This window comes from Ricinus communis, chromosome 6 (genome assembly GCF_019578655.1).
Source record: "Ricinus communis isolate WT05 ecotype wild-type chromosome 6, ASM1957865v1, whole genome shotgun sequence".
Classification (NCBI taxonomy): Eukaryota; Viridiplantae; Streptophyta; class Magnoliopsida; order Malpighiales; family Euphorbiaceae; genus Ricinus; species Ricinus communis.
Genome location: NC_063261.1, coordinates 15069384 through 15090535, shown reverse-complemented (window position 1 = coordinate 15090535; position 21152 = coordinate 15069384). Strand labels below are relative to the sequence as shown.

Here is a 21152-nt window from a genome sequence, read left to right as displayed (position 1 = left end):
ATAAGACTTGTAATTCGTGTTGTTTCATGTCTAATCGTGTCGTGTCGAAATACGTATATAATATAAAATGACTAATTCGAATACGATTCGTTTAATTAATTGGGTCAAAATATCAAATCCAAATACGGACATATTTATTAATTAGATTAAACGGGTTAACTAATTTAACCCGTTTATTAAGTTTAATTTCTTAAAAGTATATTTTTTTAAATAAAAAATTAACCATTATAATTTTAAAAAACATATATATTTAATTATAAAATGACTTAAAGTTAAATTATTATTTTAAAATATAATTATATCTTTATAAATTGTCAATTATTTATATAAATAAATGAAGAAAGAAAATAAATGTGTTAAGCGTGTTTATATGTATCGTATATATTTATTAACCTATTATTTGGTGGAATTTTGTTGAGCATGTTACATGTGTAGGTATACAAACCGTTGTAATTAATACGCCTTGAATTGACTTCTAAATTAAATTCTTTGTGAATTCGTAAATTTCATTGGCAGTTTTCTTAAATCATCAATAGGACACCACGAAATTTAAATGAATAGTAGTAAATGATTATAAGGAAATAAGCTGAAAAACTTGTATTTAATCTGCTGAAAGTTTAAATGAACAGTTGAGTTTGTTTGAAACAAAAAGAAATAAATAGTCAAATAGTTTGCTAGAAACTAAAATATTTGTAGAAAATTTCTATTTAAATATTTAAATACTGCAATATAATTATTATTATTAATTCTTAATTGTTGATCTCTCACCATATCCTCCACTGCTTTTTATGAAGAATGTCAAGTTCTATTTTTCTCGAAGAGTGCTTCCACTTTTTCTGCCATAGATTCCTATCATCTCTTTCTATTTAGAAAGTGGAGGTAATTGCTTAAATCACTCCTCCCATTACTCTTTACTTCACATATGTATATTTAGCTATTACCTTTATTAACTAACTAATTAATTAATTATATTAATATTCATGGGCTTTAGACTTTTATTTTACTCATTGTACCTAAAATTATTTGTAGGTCCAGTACCTATTAATCTATTTAAATAAACGTGTTTATTCATATTATTCGCGGATTAAGCAGGTTAACCCATTTAAATTTAATTTTTTTTGTATCATAATCGAATATGTTTATCATAAATCTAAATCTGTTTAATTTCGTATCGTACCGTGTCGTGTCGTATCATTTAGTCAGTCATGTCAAAAATTACCGACTCTACGTCCATACTAAATGAGTTTTAGTTTTTATAAATAATGTGAAAGAATGACTACCTGTTGTGGATAGTTGAGCCTCCATAATTAAAAATTTTATGAAAGTGGTGACTTGTCGGATAAAGGAAGACTAACATATTTTAATTTCCGGGAGGGTGAGTTTGTCGTTGTCAAGGTGGAACGTGGTCGACGGGGCAGTGGAACTTTCCTCCAGATCGATGACCAAACTCAAGTCTACCAAAAACTATAACTATCAGCATCACCACAAGTTAGTAATGTCATTAAGCACTTTGCTATTCTCCTTGTATACTACGAAACTGAGATATGAAAATTAATGTGGTGCAAACATGATAATGGTAATTAATTAACTGCTATGTATTTAGTGAGTTGTTAAGTCTTGAATAACATTCATTTCGTTAATTTGATCAGAAGCAAAATTCCAGTTTTCAGCTTGATCAGGATTCATATAATAAAGAATGTAACTTCTCTAAATTCTTTAACCAACTTGATTTCTACCAAAATCGATCTATAAGCACCCCATATAGGGCTTTTCTTTGAATTAATTTTGTGCAAAGACCCTATATTAAACTTTTAATATTTCTATTTTACTGCAGATTCTACTAAAATTACGTACGTGAATCTAAGATGATTAATCTAGTTAGTAAAGGAGATACTCCTTTTATTTTATAATTACAGTTCGATTTTTTTGAAAGATTGATTCAAAAAGTATCATATAACTAGAAAAAAAAAAAAAAGAATATAAAGCAACATGAAATTCCATTTTAGTACACATAGGAACAAAACAATTTCAATTCTTTAAGGAAGTCTTCTTCTATTAGGACTAGAATTCACTTTCTTTATAAGCACATTAGCCCAAGGAAAGAACTTCATTATGGTTTTGATAAGTTTCTGTAGTAAGCATAAAATCAATTAGCATTCCTTGTACGATTAAACTTCAAGAAAATTACCACTTCTATTACAATGAACAAAAGAAATTAGTACACCAAAATGATTTTCACTATTACACAAAAGACTTCTGTCATACTGCCTCACACAACTTATTTCCACTCACTCTTCTCTCCACACACTGCCTCACTAGTGGCACACACTACTATCACTTCACTCTCAGTCTAACTGGTTACAAGCCCACTAACTCGATCATTCTCTAACTCACACCACACTAATGCTCCACTAACTCTCTTACTAAGCATACAAATGGCCGAAGGTCTATATTTCCTTTCTCATGTCGGCAAACATGGCCTGGATATATACATGTAGAAGCTTCCTTAATGGATATTAATTCATGACTAGAAAAATTTTAGTGAGAGCGACCTCATAGGATTAGGGGAGAGGAAGTGGCGGATATTTAACATTACTGTCGCAGTGTAAATAAGCTAAGTAATTCAATTTCATAATCAGTTATAAGCACTTAAGTGTTGTTGCAATAATATATAGGAACCAGGTTTAATACTATTACTGTGACCGTGTTACGTACCAGATAATATATATACATGGAATAAAGTTCGGTTCGGCCACTAATCTTATTGTTCGGGTTTAATTTAGTCATTTTTAATATTTTTAGATATTTTAATCCAAACCTTTGTATATTTAGCTCAAATTAGTCCTGTATTACAAAAATGAGATAATGAAAAATAAGAAAAATATTAATTTCTTATATTAAATAATTTAAATTAAAAAATATATATTGATATTTAGACAAAACATAATAAAAAAATAAATACTGTTACAATGTTCTCACTGTTCTTTTCTTAATAATGACAGTGAAAAGAGCGATTCTGATAGTAGTGGTGCTGAGGGTGGTGGAGGTAAGAGCGTTTGAAAATAATGGTGGTAATAGTTACTTATTGCTTAATTACATTTATTGTACTAAAATCATAAAATAATTATTTTATTTTCCAGAATAGGATTAATTTGAACCAAATATATAAAGATTGGGTCCATGTGACAAGATTAGTGGCCAAATTGCACTTTATATATATATATATATATATATATATATATATATATATATATATATATATATATATATATATATATATATTTATTTATTTATTCTAATTAACTTTTAGATCAACTTAGTTTTTAACTGAATTTATAGTTTAGATATACGTTTCCATCTATATACTAAATTGCCACTAAATTGATAGAATAATAAAATAAATTAAAATTGCCACTATATTGATAGAATAATAAAATAAATTGCCACTAAATTTTCTACTTAATTTTATTTTAATTACAAAATCTTAATTTGTTTAATTTCAATTATTTAACTTTAATTTTGGCTACGATTTAGTCAATTTATCAATAAAAAGTTGACATGTCATGTTTCTCATTCTTAATTACTATTTTGTTATTGATTGCATTTACTACATGTCAATCTTTCATTGTGCAAAGTGACTAAATTAAAAAAATAATTAAAGTTGAATGATTGAGACAAACCAAATTAAAATTTTGTAACTAAAATAAAACTAAATAGACAATTCAATAACTATTTATTTTAAAAATTTCCAAATTAATAGGTGATTGATATATGTTAGCTATAAATAATTAAATATGTATCTAAATCCAATACCAAAATATAAAACATAAGTGTTACATCATATTTATTGCAATATATACATCTAATATTAGTAGAAATTAGCCATTAGTTAAATATCTTATTTAATTCGATTTGCATGGAAGAAGTTTAATGGACTAGTCTATATCACATTGTTTATGTTTTTTTTTAAAGTTAAATTATTGTAACATTAGAATCTAATCCTTTATCCTTCGAGGATAAGGATTATTCAAAGTTTTATAGAAGTTAGTTTGGAGAAGATATAATAAAGTCTTGCTATTTTAGGAGTAGAATTTTATTTTCCTCTTTATATAAGAAGGAAAAGAAGTATTATCTAAGGGTTAAAAACTTCATTGGTATCAAAATTTTACCACATATATTCAATTGATACCAAATTTTTAAATTTTTTCTTTTCAGTATTACAATTTTTCTTTCGTTGATGGTACCCATTAAAAATGTAGGCACATTTTGATGATGTAAGCAACTTGCCACTTAGCTATTATGTCATATTTACTAATGTGTAGTACTCAAAAGAAAAAGAGCTAAATGTTTGGTACCAATTATATATATATATATATATAGTTATAGTTTTGGTACAATAAAATATTACTATTAACTTTTGATTTTTACTACTACTAAATAATTAATTTGTCAAAAAACTAATTTTCTAAAAAAATCCTCTAACAATTAAATGCAAAAAAGGCATTGAATTGTACAAACCCATATAATGTCAAGAAAAACCTACTATAGTAATTTGCCCAAAAAAACTAACTTTTAAAAATCCATCAATATTTGAATCACTAAAATACTAAAAAACCTTAATAAAAATATCAATTACCATATATCTAACTTGTCGATTACAGATTGATAAGTTCTTACAACATACTAAATCTTTAAAAATTATTAGATCAATTTTTTTTAAGAAAAAAGAATATGTTGTTGAGTGATTATTGATTGTAAACTAGTAATATTTTACATGGCTGATGTTTTACTTTGCTCGATCATGATATAACATTAATCGTGCAACTGTTTAACTAATTAGTTTTTGTGCATTTGAAGAATTTAAGCAAAAAGAAATATGTTAACTGAGGACTTAAGCTTAAATAGAAGACTTAAAAGCTAAAAGAGTGAATAATTACGTTGGTACCAAAAGTCTACTATATATCAAGCTAGTACTAAGCCTTTAGTTTTTTCTTTTTGGTACCACATACCTTTTATGATGTGGCAAATGAATGACTAGCTGATGTGGACTTTTAGCTGCTACGTTGTTAAATGTTGGTCGAATTCCTAATTGGTATCATAATCTAAAAAAGAAATAGAAGGTATGGTATTGAAAAGAAAAAAAAAATAAAGATTGGTATCAATTTATAGTAAAGTTTTGGTACGAGTGGAGTTAATATTACTTAAAGAAATTTTATAAGAACCATGTTTAATTATTACATTATCATTGCAGAAGGGTACATATTTTAATTCTATCATCATCAATTTCAGGGTGTGAAGATAAAATTAGGGAAGACAAAAAATTTATAAGAACCATGTTTAATTATTACTATTTATTTTGGAATATAAGGAAGAGATACCAAAGAAAATACTAGGAATGAGAAACAACAAGACTATACTATGAATAAAGATTCGAAAAAGCAACAAACATGCACATTAAATTATTCCAAGAACACAGGTGATCAAAAATTTCTTGGCTTTGCAATCAAGAGTTGTAAACTTAATGTGCATAATGAAATAATGAGGTTCAGAATCAATGTAAATAATCATATCAAGATAGAAGAAAGCGATTCTTTACTAGAGAGCGAAAGTAACAAGTCAAACTCAAAGGGTATCATAGATACACCATTTCCTTCTCTAAACCTAGGATCAGATCTTCATCAAGCTTTTAGTAACAACAAAATAAAAGGGTTCAAGCTCAAAGAATAGAAGTGCACCGAAGACATGCAAAATTACTCAAAGATGAAAACAGGAGAAAGATAAGCTTTCTTAGAAGTGAGAGCAGCAAATTAGAGAAGTGTTCAAGCTTAGAGAGTAGTAAACGAACACCGGTTTCTTTTCCAAGCCCACTAGTGACAGACCTGCCTCAAGAGTTAAAGAACAAGATTGCCGAAGTGAATGGTACAGAGGTGAGGTTAGTAATTCAGAAAGAGTTAACAGAATCTGATATGAACAGGACTAAATGTTGCACGTCAATAACTAGAAGAAAACCCTTTATGATTTCTTGAAAGAAGATGAGAAATATAAGCTCAATGAGTGTTGGAGATTCCATATCATTAAAGAATAAAAAATATAAATAATTTATAAGTGGTAAGGCCAAACCAATTAAATGGCTAGTTCTAGTTATTTTGGTATTAGTTGTACTTAAGTGTAATTACATTAGTGGATTATAAACTTTACGCATTCACTTTAACGGATACTTTGTTTTGCGTTAGTTAAAATTCAAGAAAAGAAGTGTAAGAGTTGCTGAGATTTTTGTTTAAGAATAAAAGTTAGATTAGCTAAATGTTATTAGTTAAATGTGTATGTATTATTGACATAATATGCTTTAGGTAAAAAATAATGGTCAGAGCTCCATTATCTTTGAGGGGCCTATTTAAGTTAAAGAAATAAATCAATTTTGAAATATTTGGTTTAAGATGAAGCTTAGCTTTATATTTGTGAAGTTCATGTCTCTATGTTTCCATTTTGAATTCATGATTTTGGAAAATAATATTTTTTAATGGATTCTCTATAAAATGAAAATGGCAATTTGCCTCCAAAATGTCTTTGAAAGGGTATTATTACAATCACGATCTATTGTGCTCTGTTTTTCATAAAAGAAAAAAGTTGTGGTGTTTTCCTGAGTTGCCAAAAATATGATATTTGAAGAGACCACCATGTCCTTACACTGAAATGTCCATAAAAGAAGGAACCTTAGCAAGTCTTTAAGCTGAATGTTTTGATGAAGATTATCAATTGAAAATTTGATAAAAATTTGATGGAAACCTTCAAAACTATGAAATGAAATGGGACTTTCATGTCTTTAAACTGAAAAGGAGTTCAAGAAACTAGCATGTGGTTCAATATTTTTATAATTGAATGACATATTCTTTTTTATTAAAGGAGCGACGGGTGTTATATTTTTTTAGCATTTTTAAGTGCATTTAATATTTTCTCATATTTTAAATTGTAAATAATAATAGAAACATAAATATTTTATAAAATGAATATTTTTAAATATTTTAGCATCCGACTAGATATTTTGTGATCATTACAAATTATTAAAATATATATATTTTTAATTTTAATTAAATTTAAGAATAATTTTTTAAAATAAAATTTTAATATATTTATAAATTTTATGATGCATTATTAGATATCACGTCGCTTAATAAATCATATTTAGTAATGGTTCCAATTAAACACATGTAAAATCATATAAAAAATAATAAAAATATAAATATGTATCTAAAAAATACTAAAAAAATAAAGTGTGTAGTATTCTTTTGATATAAAAAATATCTCTAACCTTCAAATATAAAAGCGTTAAACCACATTATAGTTTTTTGAACTTTTCCCAACTGAAATAAAGTAAAATTTAATCAAATCCAGAAACTTAAATGTTGATGATGGAACCTTGCATATCTAAAAGTTGCTTAAATTTATTGAGTTTGTCGAATGGCCATGAGCCATTTTCTGAAGATTTAAAGAATCATAGATACTTTTAAGGTGGAGTTTTCTTGTTAGGGAAGAGGACACCAACAAAAAGAAAAACAAAATTTGAAGAGAAGCAGTCCAAGTAAAGTTGTAGAGATAATGATCAAGAAATTGCAAACGGACAACAAAAGAGGTCAGATTTGTGTTCCATGGAAGCAAACCTGAAAGCTAGAGTAGTAAAGAGTTATTTTTTAAGACATGGTTTTTTCTTTTAAAGAGGTTTGAATCCAAAGGCCCACTTTTAAAGGAGAAATACATATATATATATATATATATATATATATATATATATATATATATATATATATATGCCAATTTTTCTTATAAAACTCTATTTAGTAATATTTTATAACGCAACATGATATAGAGTTTTAATAAAAATTTATAATTTTGACGTGATTATATAATAATTTATTATATGATATTAAATACTAATCAAATAAAATGATAACATTAAATGCATTATAATATTAAATACTAATCAAATAAAATAATATTATTAAATACCTATTAAAATAAAATGATAGCTAAATATAATAAAAGAATTAGTGATTATATAATGCTACTAATTTACTATATATCTATTATATTTTTTATTATTTTTATAATCATTAAATTTTAAAATTATTAAAGTAAAATAATAATATTAAGTGCTTAATAAAATAAAATAACAGCTAAATACAATTATTTTCTTATAATATAATATATTTATAACTAAAATAAAATATTTTAAACTAAAAATTTAAATAAAAATATTATCAATAATTATGCATTAACACAAACAAATTGTTAATATTTAACAACAAAATAAGAATAATACTTTTTTCATCAAATTTGGTCACCCAATATTTAATATTTGCTCAATTTAATCATTTAGACTTTTTACAGAAATTTAATTTGACCATTTTAAAAAATAATTTAAAAGGACTTTTTAGAAATATTTTAAAATTAATAAAAAAATATTATTTTTACTATATAAGCTTTTTTTTTAAATCTAATTACTTAAAAATTTCTTACACTTTTTAACAATTTTAGCTCTTATTATCAAATTTTATTACAGAAAGCATCAATTTCTTTTTCTAAAATATCATCGACCATCTTCTTTTAAAAAAAAAAAAAAAAGAGTGTTGCTGACTCATCCTTGAAACTATCGGAAACATCTCTGCTCAAAGGTGCACCACCACACTCCAAGAACAACAAAGAACTCAAGTCATACTTTTTAGTTAAATCAGATTTCACTAAAGCCGCAATCAATGTGGAGAAACTGGCATAAAAGCAACCTTATACTTGTTCAGAACTCTTAACATTCCTTCAAAATCAACTCTTTCCATCAAAAACACTATCTCTCCCATAGCAAATACTCTTACCAACATAAACAACCCAAAACATGAAACAGGGGCAACATAAGAAGTGAAACTGGCTTAGGTTTGGGTTTGTTTGGATCTTGACCCTTGTTGTGATAAAATCCTGGGATTAATGCTCTTACATTTCGGCGAGTCAAGCTTACACCTTTGACTTCTCATGTTGTTCCCGATGAATAAAGAATAGTTGTCAGGTTGACTGATTCACGCTCACATATGTGGTAGTGTTTGAATGGTGAAGAAAAGAGAGAAACTCAGGGGAGTCGACGAGAATAGTGCCTGAGGGTAGAGAGGAAATCTGTGAGTTGTCTGTGTCTGTGGGTATGAACCTAAGTCGCTAGAGGACTGGAATTTAAAGGATGGATTAGGCGGATGTAGCGCCTATAGGTCGAGGAACAAGAATGGTGGTATATGCCTCTGAGCCTCAAGAACTTACCGGAAGCTTCTTGCTTTACATTCAAAGCTATATGGTCGTGGCCCATAAATTAAGAGATGTCTCCTCTGCTGCAACTACCCAGAAATTCGATCCCTTCTCTTATTACGAGATCTAGGCTCCATTCAAAGACTTTCCATCTCATTCTTCATTTTCACTCGTCTCTCGTGAAAATTCTGCTTTTTGTTAATGCTTGCATAGACTAGAAGGAGACTCCAAAAGCTCATGTATTTAAGGCTGACCTTCCAGGACTTAAGGAGGAGGAAGTGAAAGTGGAAAGTGAAGATGACAAAGTGCTTCAAATCGGTGGAGAGCGGAATGTGGCAAAGGAAAACAAGGATGATACTTGTCATCGTGTGGAGCGCAGCCGTGGCACGTTCTTGAGGAGGTTTAGGCTGCCAAAGAATGCGTAAATGGGTCAGGTTAAAGTCTCAATGGAGAATGGGGTTCTAACTGTTACAGTGCCTAAAGAGGAAGTCAATAGTTTAGGATTATCAGATGACTCATTTCTTTTTTGGAAAAACTTATTCAGTCAGCAAAAAATAGCATTTTAGAGATAAATTAAAGATAGTATTTTCTATGATAAAATTAATATTACTTGTTATAATTGTTAACAAGTATAAAGTACAGTGACTTTTAGATAATTAAGTTTTTTTTAAAATATGATTTTTAAAATTTACAGTATAGTTATTTTTTAATTGTTTTACTTAAAAATAATTTTAAAAAATAAAATTAAAAAACTATACTTTTAATATTTTAACATAGTAAAAATAAATAAAAAAATACTGTAAAATTCAAATTAAAAAAACGGATATTTTTGTTGTTTTTTCATAATTTGATTATGATATAGTTTTAATGCTGATATCGAAAATAATTTTAGTTTTTTAGATTATATTTATTTTTTATAATAATAAATTGATATATCTGTGGATATTGATGGTGATTGTATATATTTTATTTTATTAGTTGATGGGTGGATGTTGATAAAAGGACAATAATAATAATATAAATTTGATCTATGTATTGTTTTCAAGAAGTGATAATACTAGTTAAATAGTAAAGCTGTGATTCCATGTAAGAAGTCTCGTTGGAGTAACAAACCGAACATATATTGACATGTTGTAATAAATTTTAAAAAAGAACAATCTGCTAAAAAATGTAATTACCCATATATGTGTGAAAAGGGAGGAAGTATAGTTGATAGCAAGGAATACAACCCTCTTCCAGGCAGATTCACTGATTGACAATGATTTCCTTTATGAACTTTGGATCCACCAGAAGGTTACCCAGAAAAGTGTTACTATCATAAGCCTTCATGATTCCAGCTGCAAAAAATGCAGGCCACCTTCCAAATTCTTAGCAATCCCATTTACTCCAAAAATTAGACAAAAAATTGGTATTTTTGATGCTAGGATCTTAGGTAAAGGCGGCCGATATGTTAGTAGGTGAATCCAGTTCTCCCAACTTCAAGTCCCATCACATCTCAATCCTATTTGCATGGATCAGATGCATCCCCTATGCATTATTACAAATCTTAGGCGCATAGAGAGCTTGCTCCGCACCGTTAATCAACATCCTTTTTATCCATCAATCAGCCAATCAAGATATCTCCACAGCACCTGAATTAAAGCCCTTAGCAGCTTCATCTCTTTCCTCCTTCAAACCACCGAGGAATCATGTATCCAAAGAAGATGCAATTGCAGGAGCTGCAACTGACAGATTAGCGGCTTGTTTTACAGTCCATTTATCTGTACCCTCATACCAGTTTTGTTCAAAACATTGTCAACCAAATATTCATCTCCCCTGTCATCTTTAATTTGAGATACTCTGCAATGGTCACCAATAAGGAGTTCAGAAGCTCAACATTTGATTTATATGGATATAGACATGGACAGGCCTCATATTATATAGCAAACTCTCTACAACGTTCAGCTGGCCTAGTTATAATGTGTTTCATATGTTTATATTTTCTTATTATTATTCATGGTTGTATGATGAGTACATTTTTAATTCAATGGTATCAGTTCAGAAATCAAAATATGCCCCTAAGCTGCAGGAAATACTCACAGCTAGTCTTGATTCATTACTTTTCAAGAATTATATATATATATATTTTAGATATAAGTATAAGAGGGACAGAAGAGAAAGGAAGAAAAAAAAAAGTATACTCAAACTCAACTTCTAAATTCAAGGAATTCAAGGACAATCAAGTTAAAAACCAAACTTAGAACAAGAGAATTAATCCATAAACAATTCATACTTCAATGAGAAAAAGGACTACAGAGAAGAATTTGTTACCTCAAGTTACAGATAGAATAGCAGAGCTACGTAATTTGTTAGGAGTTAACACTATAAGTCAAGGATAGAAACAAATTACCTTCATGGCTCTAAGGGTTTTAATGGCTCTGATCACTAACAACAATCCAAAGACAGGAATTGGAATTGGAACGAAATCAAACTCTGATTTTAATTGATCTTTATAGGGAACTTGGAATATCCCACTATAGGCCTGTTTAGGACATCAAGTATGAGAACCGTTGAAATTTCACACAAGAAGGAAGCAGAGCAGAATATCCCTTCAGATATAATTTGCTTGCTGGACGCAGCATCTCTATGCGGATATGCACAAGAACCATCAATCATTTTATGCGGAGCAGAATGTCTCTCTAGAAGACTAATGGCAAGAATACCTAGGTATACTCAAGGTTAGGAGGTAATCTACAAAGAGAAATAATCATTCTCAGACAATCTCTGCAAGAATATGAGAAGTCTTTCAGCTTTGCATCAAAATCATTTTTTGCAGCTGAAAAATATAAATAATATAGAAGCGATGAACTGCTATGGCTTTCTCCTCGCCATTTGTCACATTTCTTGATCCTCCAGCACAAATACCAAACAAGCAAAATCTCTTCTCAAGGTAATCTGAAAGAACAACCCAGCCTTTCAACTCTTTTACTGTATAGGAGGGAAAGCACAACAAAGTACAGGATGAATAGCTTGAACAGATTTTTATAAGTCATTTCCATGGCAATCCAAGCCTCTCATTTCCTTTGTTATTGAATGCAGTGTAAGTTTAATCTCTTCCAAATCGATGTGGGATTGATCTCCAGCAAGAAATAAATGAACCTTGTCCTTCATTATAATCCAGCTACAACCTGGACTCTTCTTTAGTCCTTTTGACCTTTTCATCATTCTAACTTGGTCTGCATCTTTCTTTTTTCCTATAGTATTATATATATCAGACAAGACCACGTAAGGGGTTGCGCTATGAGGCTCTAGTTTGATAAGGTGTAGAGCTGCCAGATTAGCCAAGTCAAGACGAAAGTGAATTCTGCTGGCACCAAGCAGAGCTCCCCAAACCCCAGAATGGGGCTCAAATGGCATTGAGTGTATTAAATTAATCGCGTCATCGAGAAATCCAGCTCGACCAAGGAGATCAACCATGCATGCATAGTGATCTAGCCCTGGTTTAATATTGTAGAAAGATTTCATCAAATTAAAATACTCCCATCCTTCCTTAACTAATCCTACATGGGTACAGGCTGATAAAATACCAAGAAATGTGATCTCATTAGGCTCCTGATTTTCTTTCCTCATTTTGCTAAATAAGTCAAGAGCTTCTTCCCCATGCCCATTTTGGCTAAACCCAGTAATCATCGAGTTGAAAGAAATAATGTTGGGTGCGTTAATACTTGTAAAGACCCGATATGCTTCAGCAATGTTTCCACATTTTGAGTACATTGACACTAAAGAATTCCTTATAGACAAATCAAATTGCACATCCATCTTTTCTACATGGGCATGGATCTGCAGGCCTTGGTTTAGTGTCGCCAAACTGGCTGAAGCAGTAAGCATACTACTGAAAGTTAGTGAATTTGGCTTCACTGCTTTCTTAAGCATCTCTATAAACCAGAGAAAAGCCTCTTCATACTCGCCATTACTCACAAAACCAGAAATGACTGCAGTCCAAGCTACATCATCTTTCTCAGGCATTATTTTAAACAATTGAATGCCCTTCTGAACATTCCCTTTAGCAGAAAATCCTGTAATCATAGTCGTCCAAGAAACCACATCTTTTCCTGGAATCTTCTCAAAAAGTTTATAAGCTTCCTCAATTTCATCATGTTGAATATAACCAGAAATCAATGAATTCCAAGATACCACATCTTTATTGTTCATCATCTGAAACATTCTCTTGGCTTCATCCATACAGCCAAATTCACAATACATTGCAATAATAGAATTTCCCAAAAAGATGTCAAATTCAAATCCTATGCGTAAAACCAAACCATGAACCTGCATTGCCTCTCTATATCTTCCAAAATGACGACAGGCTTCAAACATTATAGTCAAGGTAAGAGGATTAACTTCAATAACTCTTCTCATACTTAAGAACAAACTAAACCCATTTTCAAAAAATCCAACATTCATGTACCCATCAATCATAGAGGTCCAAGTAACCACATTTCTCACTGGCATCATATTAAACAGCTCTCTAGCCTCAAAAATTCTTCCTTTCTTGCAATAACCATCAACCATAGAGCTCCAAGAAACAACATCTTTCTCCACCGAACCCTCAAAAACCTTAATTGCCTCTTCCAACCTCCCAACCTTCAAATACCCACTTATCATTGCATTAGAACAAACAGGTTCCCGCCACTTAGCTGGGATCTCGCGATACAAATTCTCCGCCTTTTCAAACATTCCTGCCTTGAGAAACCCAGTGATCATAGCACCATAAGACACCGCATTTCTTTCACTCATCCGAGAAAACAAACTAAAGGCCTCATCTACCATACAACTGTTCCTTATATATGCAGTGATCATAGCATTATATGTAGCTGTGGTTCGCTCAGGCATTTCATCAAACAGTTTCTTTGCTTTTGCAATTTGCCCATTCTTGGCATATGCAGTTAGCATGGAAGTGTGAGTTATTACGTTTTTGTGTGGCATGCGGTTAAATATGGACTCTGATTCTTCAATATTTCCGTTATTTCCATGTTTATTGATCATGAAATTGCAGTAAACAAGAAATTTATTCAATTGTTTATTATTTCTTTGAAAGTGTTTTTGAGGGGAGAAATTTGAGTAATGAAGAGTCAAGAAGGAAGATTTGAAGTGAGAGAGGTTTCGGCAGTAATGGGTATTGATTCCTTTTGCTAGCATTGTTTAGTCCGGACGCAGAGATATCAAAACAGGAAGATACCAATTTCTTATACTTATTGTGATTAAGTGAATACATTATTTAATGACTAAAAAAATCTTCTTCTTCTTTTCTCTTTTGATTTTTTTCACTTTATTTGGTTTGTTTTGTATATTAAAATAATCCAAATTAATTCCAACTTTTTATAGTTTTTTTTCTTTAATTTTTATTTGTCAAACAAGAACTAATGGTTCCCTCAAATTATATATATTTACTTTTAATGAGACCTAGTTATATCTGTTTTACCATTAATATAAAATTCTCATAAATTCATATATTTCATTTTAATTTTAATGTTTTTGTTATAAATTTCAATTAAATTATTTTTGTAATTTTAGTTTAGCTTCATCTACTACAAGAATTTTCTTTACATCAGGAATATGCTAAGTTCTACTCCTGCCCTGAATATAATTAAAACTTTAGTAAAATCTTAAATAAGGCAAAAATCTAATTGTTAATAAGTAATAATTAGTAACCATTACTTTAATTTTTTTTTTTAGATTTTCATAATTTTTGATATAAAATTTTAAATAAATAGTCTTAATATAAATAAGAAAATAATTTATTATATTTACTAGCATTAGAAATAAGGAAGAAAACTATTTTCCCAATTGATATTAGCCAAGAATTGTAAAATATTTCCTTCAATGTAGTTAAAATTGTTTCTAATATTATAAATGAGGCTAAAATTAATAAAATATTAAACTGTTAGAGAGAAAAAATGTATGAAAACCCAAGGATCTGATTTACCTTTTTTGCATGATGGTTATAACTTTTAATCTTCCAACAATTAAGGGAAGATGAAAGGTTTTTTTCTCGAGTCTTATTTTGATTAAAGGTTTTTTAAGAACTTGCTAACTGGAAGAACTTTTTTGAAATTTCCATGGTAGAATTGTCACCATCAAGAGATGACTTGCAAGAAAGTCTTGCAAGTCAAAGGTGATCAAAATCTTGCTTTCAATTCCAAAGAACTTCTGAGAAAAAACTAAGGAGGGCTAAGGCCATACCTGGTGTTGATGTCTGAATTTGCAGTTGAATAATTAGAAGCAGCTGCAGATTTGTTAATAAGGATCATAGAAGACAAACTCTTGGAAATTGATAATAAATTAACATTCTGATTGCATAGAAATCTTCACCGTCACAGATGACTTGCAGCCATTTTTCTGATGCATTACAGCCTGAAGCAACTGCAGGACCATAATATTTAAACTGCATACTATTCAAACCTTTGTATTTCAGGGAAACTTTGAGGTCCATTTAAAATGTAAACTTTCTATGTTTTGGAGGAGTTGCCACCCCAAGTAAACTAAACCATTCATCATCCATTATCCTGTATGTGTAGAATGATTTCAGCTATACATGAGATTTAATAAGCCTCGAGAGTTATTCAGAAGGTTAATTAAATCCGATATTTGATCTAATTCAATATGATTAAAAAGGACATTTGTTTAATATTCTTATGCACCTAAACTGAAATGAAATACCTCAAAAATTGTATTAATATCAGAAAATGTAAACAATACAAAATATACTCCCAACAGAATCCTCCTATATCTCAGCTATATATGAAAAATCCAAATCCAATGCTTAACAATGAATAGCAGAATCGCTAATAAACAAAGTAACAACCAATTCAAATTGGCATCTGTTTTGCAGAAGTTCTCTTATTTCTGCTAATTCTTGGTCCATTCTGCATCACAAAAGCACCACTCTTTACTTATTTGAAGTTCTCTCTATAGTGTTTAGAGCTTCCGCTCTCCTCACTTTTAACAGCTATTTTCCCTCTGCAAAAGTTGAAGAATTTAGCAATAGTTAACTATAGAAATGACTTGATGAAATTCCTTTCTTTCTTTTTTCTATTTTTCATTTAATGAATAAAATAAAATCTCATTTATCGGTTGAGAGTGGCTCTAGACAAGTTCGAATTCAGGAAGAAACTTACTATGATTCTTTTGTCATGCCTTTTGTTTCTAGCGGCATAGTCCAAGTGAAGAATTTATACGAGTCTATCACTCCACAGTCCACAACATCTATAACCAAATCAACAGAATATTTTTAACCTTTAGTTTAACGAAATTTTCCTCTTGGCAAGCACTGAGGTGTGTAAACCTTTCTTAGCATTGAAATTCACTGTAAAGTTGGCAGTCCAACAAGCTATTTGATTGTTAATCGGTGCCCAACTATCCTAACTCATTCTTTCTCAATTACTAGAACATGCTAGAAATCAAAATGCATCTTGGTGTGACCTACAGAGGTACAAAATTAGTATTAGCATACATCTTTAAATTTACACAGATCATTACAGTCTTTCCATTTGTTTGCCACCAATAAAGCACAGATGGTGCTAAATTTCATTACCATAATATCCACTAAATTGTACTATCCATAAGCATGCAGGACAAAGATATGAACAAATTAATATACCTCATATGTGCGCATTGGTGGTCAGTGAAGGTGATTAGTTCATAAGACTAGAAAGATTCTTTGATTCCCCTGCAGTGCAGAAAACATTGTTAGTTCAGGAAACTAAATAGCAGAATGAGCATCAACTAGTTTGGGTGTTAGATGTGTGACATGTCAGCTTCATGCAGCTACAGTTGACAAATTCAAGATATATAAACTCAATCTCATATTCTTCTTTTTCTTAATGCAAAGGAGAAAAGATGATTAGTTCAGAAGATTAGGTTCCAGCATTCATGAGAAGAAGAGAATAGGGCAATACCTCAAATAGTATGTTGACCAAAGGCTCTCAGATATTGAGAGAACAGGGCAATGCCTCCATTTGAAACCAAAGCACAGTGCCTCCATTTGAAACCAAAGCACAGTGCCTCCATTTGAGACCAACTTCCCTCCTTCACACATGATCAAAATTAGATGTAAATGGTAATGTCGTTTGTTGCTCGAAATATCCATAATGCATTAGCTAAGTTGTGGTATTGAAGAATGTGTATATATGCAAACTTCAAATTCCAGCTTTCATGATCAGAAGAGAACAAGGCAATTACCTCAGATATAGAAGCATAGACCCGCATCTTAAAAGGACATGATTTTTGAAACACAAAAGCTTCTTAGAAATTAATGGAACAGTGTGATACCTCCACTTGAAACCAACTTCCTCCATATCTTTATAACATGAATGATTATATTTTCCTGCAATATCAAGCTTGGAATTTTAGATTCAAATGGAATGTCATTAATTGCTTCAAATAAACCATCCAACACATTCAACCAGAAACAATAACTAAATGATACCTCCTCACTGATTGGAATGCTGTAGGTGGTACATCAGATGCGTAGACGAAATGATTTTTGTTAACGATAACTATGCGATTGAATATGCTGGAATGAGGTCCATCATCTTCCAGCAGTCTTCTTTCTGCTAAGTACCACCATTTTATGTGATGCAGATTCATGGACAGCCCTTCATATCAAGTAGTAAAATCATTCTTTAAAAAGGCTGTGGTTCTAGAAGTTCCACATCATGATTGTTATATTCAAAGGACTTGTAAATTATAGCATTGGACTTTCTCAAACGAAGCTTTAGGAATGCATTAGAATTGGAAAAATAATGAACAGTATAATTTTTTACCCTTAGTGCAATTCCTTCAGATTTCTTTGGTGCAAATTCAATGGATCGATAGCCATATTTTTCATATCACAATAATAATTCACCTTCGATCATCCAAGAATTCGCAAGAAAAGTACAACAAAGAATTCGGCCAATTCTGCAATATCATGTTTCCAAAATAGAAGAAGAAAAAAGAAGCATTAAACACAGATTGTAATCATAACAAGGGATTTGAGTTGAAAGTCAGAGAGTAAAAGAAATGATACCTAATCTATTTTGACCCATGGGGTGTGGGAAACGATGGACCGATGATCATTTTCTTTCAGGAGAGGACATTCACTTACGAATAGTTGTCCAAGTGTAGCGGGAAAGCCCTCTGGCAACAATACGAGATTTGGGCATAGATAAATGGATAATTGTCTAAGAGAAGAGAGTTTTTGGATTCCCCTTATGATGGATTTCACATTCTTAAAATCAGAGATGCAGAGAATGGTGAGGGAAGTGGGAAGTGGGAAGAAGTAGGCCATCATTATCTGGAAATGAATAAAACATTTCTACACTTGGATTTGCGCCTTCCATTATGAAACGGGTAAGAGATGTGAGCCTATGAAGTCCCCACTCTAACATTGGCTCTTTCAGATTTTTGCAATTCTTGAAATAAAAAAAAAAGGTTAGATTTGGGGGCAAACCCCCACAACCCGCCATCTCTAAAGTTTGAAGAGACATGATTTCGCACATGTGATTGGGTAGTGACCTTAATTTCTCGCAATTGCAAATAGAAAAATGGGTAAGATTGGGAATAGTCAGTCATATTTTGGGGGAACTACTCTAATTGAGGACATCCTTTTATTTCAAGTTTTGTGAGACGAGAAGCTAGTATCGTGCATAGAGACTCAAATAACGGTGCCGACCAATTATGCATGTTCCCAATGATAAGAGTCTCAAGCGAATTAGGAAACTTCCCATTTGGAGAAGACTTGAGAGATTTACATCCGCAGATTTTCAATGCTCGAAGCTGAGAAATATGATTACCATGACTTATAATAATACCCTCTAGCACCGACTCCAATGCATTGTAGCCATCGATCTCGAGATCTTTGAGGCTGTATGGAACGCCTCTTGCTGGGAATGACATTAATTTCTCACAGCTTCTGATCTTCAAAGTTCCAAGACAAGTGAGTTGGTGAAGCCCATTTGCTAGCTTCTCCAAATTATTACAATACTTATCTCCAAAACTTGAAGATTGCAAGGCAATTGCCCTTCCTCTCTCGCTACCAATGACACCATCTGCTTACGTTTCGAGACTTCTATACTTTTTAGAAAAGCATATTTTTCTAAATTACTCCATCCGTCCACACAGGTACATCACTTCATCACACCAACTAATCGTCAAACTTTGGAGTCCCACCAAGTCCTCTATATCTGCTTCATCTAAATTTACAAGCCCTGAAATGGTATGGATTTGTAAGGTAGTAAGAGAGGTGTAATCAGACATAGTTCTGGAAGGCCCTCTTGATAACGAGTAATATAAAGTTTTTGAAGAGAAGGAAGACAGCTGGGCAATTCTCGAATAAGCTCCCCACAATACTCTACTCTAAGACGACATAGTTTAGGGAATCTCACAGCTGCAGCCTCCTCATTCTGATCACTAGAGTACAACCACTGCTCCCACTCTTCCAAAACTCACAATACTTAGAGTCTCAAGACTAGCGAAACATGACTGATCTCTGTATAACTCAACGCCTACTTTATTCACACAATCCATTCTAAATATCTTCAGCTCTCTAAGTGAAAGCAACTGTCCCAGTGGTGGAAGTGACGTGATGTTTCTACTATTAGACAGTTGTAGCCGTACCATATTAGTAAATGTGGGATCTCCTATCCATGATGGGATTCAGTTCCACCAAAACCTGTAATCCAAAGGCTGTATAGATTTTGATGTGGCCTTAATCAGTCGAGAGCCTCCACTTCATTACTTAGATTTCTTGAAAGTCCATCCCATTCCAATTTTAATTCCTCTATGCGGCGATTCTCCTTTATTCTGGCCAAATCGGTATCTCGAATATCCACCACATTCTGTAGACCTCTAATACAAAATCGCCCTTGTAATTTAGATAAATTTTTCAACTCTGTAAACCTCATTCCACTCTCTGCTCCCACAATAAAATCGCTCAACATGTGGAGATTTGTCAGCTTACCGATGGCCAAGGGTAATTTAGCAAGTTTAAAGCAGCATATGATATCAAGGCAATTCAAGTCGATTAAATTGCCTATCCCTGAGGATAAATCGGCAAGGAATTGAGACCCACATAACTTTACTGTTTGCGGATTGAACAATTCAGCCACGAAGTCAGGTAACCTTTCAATTAGAGTAGAAGATAAGTTGAGAAACCTTAAATGCTTTAAGGCTCCAATGGAACTTGGTAACTCCACAATATTATAACCAGTAAGAGATAGCACCCTCAAGGATCTTAAGTTCAGCACCAGGTCATGCATCACCTTACTAGGCATATACTTCGGTACCATAATCGGTAATGCTAAGAAGGTCCGCAAATTCTTCATCTTGGAGACGTCTTTAAATTTTTGCGGGATATTTTCATATGAATTGGTATTCTCCAACCTGTTACTCAAATAAAAATAAAAGGCACGTTTCTCCATTGACATATTTGGCTAAATAATGTGTTAGATGATGCATCAAATATCGGGATATATTACTACTAGACTGTTGTAAAGATGATCTTGATAATAACTCATCGAAAAACCGGCAGCCAAACTCGTGCATGTTCCCTACTGGTTTATAAATAAAACCCTCTGCCATCCATAATCTTTTTGGAAACAGAGCACAGTAGGAAAAAGCATTGTTCCATAAAGATCTTACGCTGTATTTTTGAGTTTTCAAAATTTTATAGAATTAATAATATTAAAAAATTTACAACCTATTTTTTTCAACATGCAACGGTTAAAAGCACCTTTATTCGTCGGGAATATCAGTCCATCATCATATAAAGTAATGCTTGCCATTCTTTTATTTCCATGTTAAATAAGAAAATTAAAATAAAAATTAAAAAAAAAAAAAAACTATTAGTTGAA

General features: G+C 31.2%; 1 protein-coding gene and 1 pseudogene across 2 annotated transcripts; both read right to left on the bottom strand.

Annotated features, from left to right (window-relative positions):
- Positions 1 to 8699: 8699 nt before the first annotated feature.
- On the bottom strand, positions 8700 to 14898 carry LOC8281942 (pentatricopeptide repeat-containing protein At1g53600, mitochondrial). Of its 2 annotated transcripts, XM_015726745.3 has the most exons (3): positions 11669 to 14898; positions 10458 to 11118; positions 8700 to 9686 (listed from the first exon to the last, which is right to left on the bottom strand). In XM_015726745.3, exon 1 carries the CDS (start codon positions 14455 to 14457, stop codon positions 12301 to 12303), a length of 2157 nt encoding a protein of 718 aa, XP_015582231.3. In that variant the 5' UTR covers positions 14458 to 14898; the 3' UTR covers positions 8700 to 9686; positions 10458 to 11118; positions 11669 to 12300. The 2 variants fall into 2 exon arrangements, with proteins under 2 accessions (XP_015582231.3, XP_048231733.1); XM_048375776.1 differs by lacking the exon at positions 8700 to 9686 and having other exon boundaries at positions 10379 to 11118.
- A 1067-nt stretch (positions 14899 to 15965) lies between these two features.
- LOC107262230 lies at positions 15966 to 20849 on the bottom strand (annotated as a pseudogene).
- Positions 20850 to 21152: the final 303 nt, after the last annotated feature.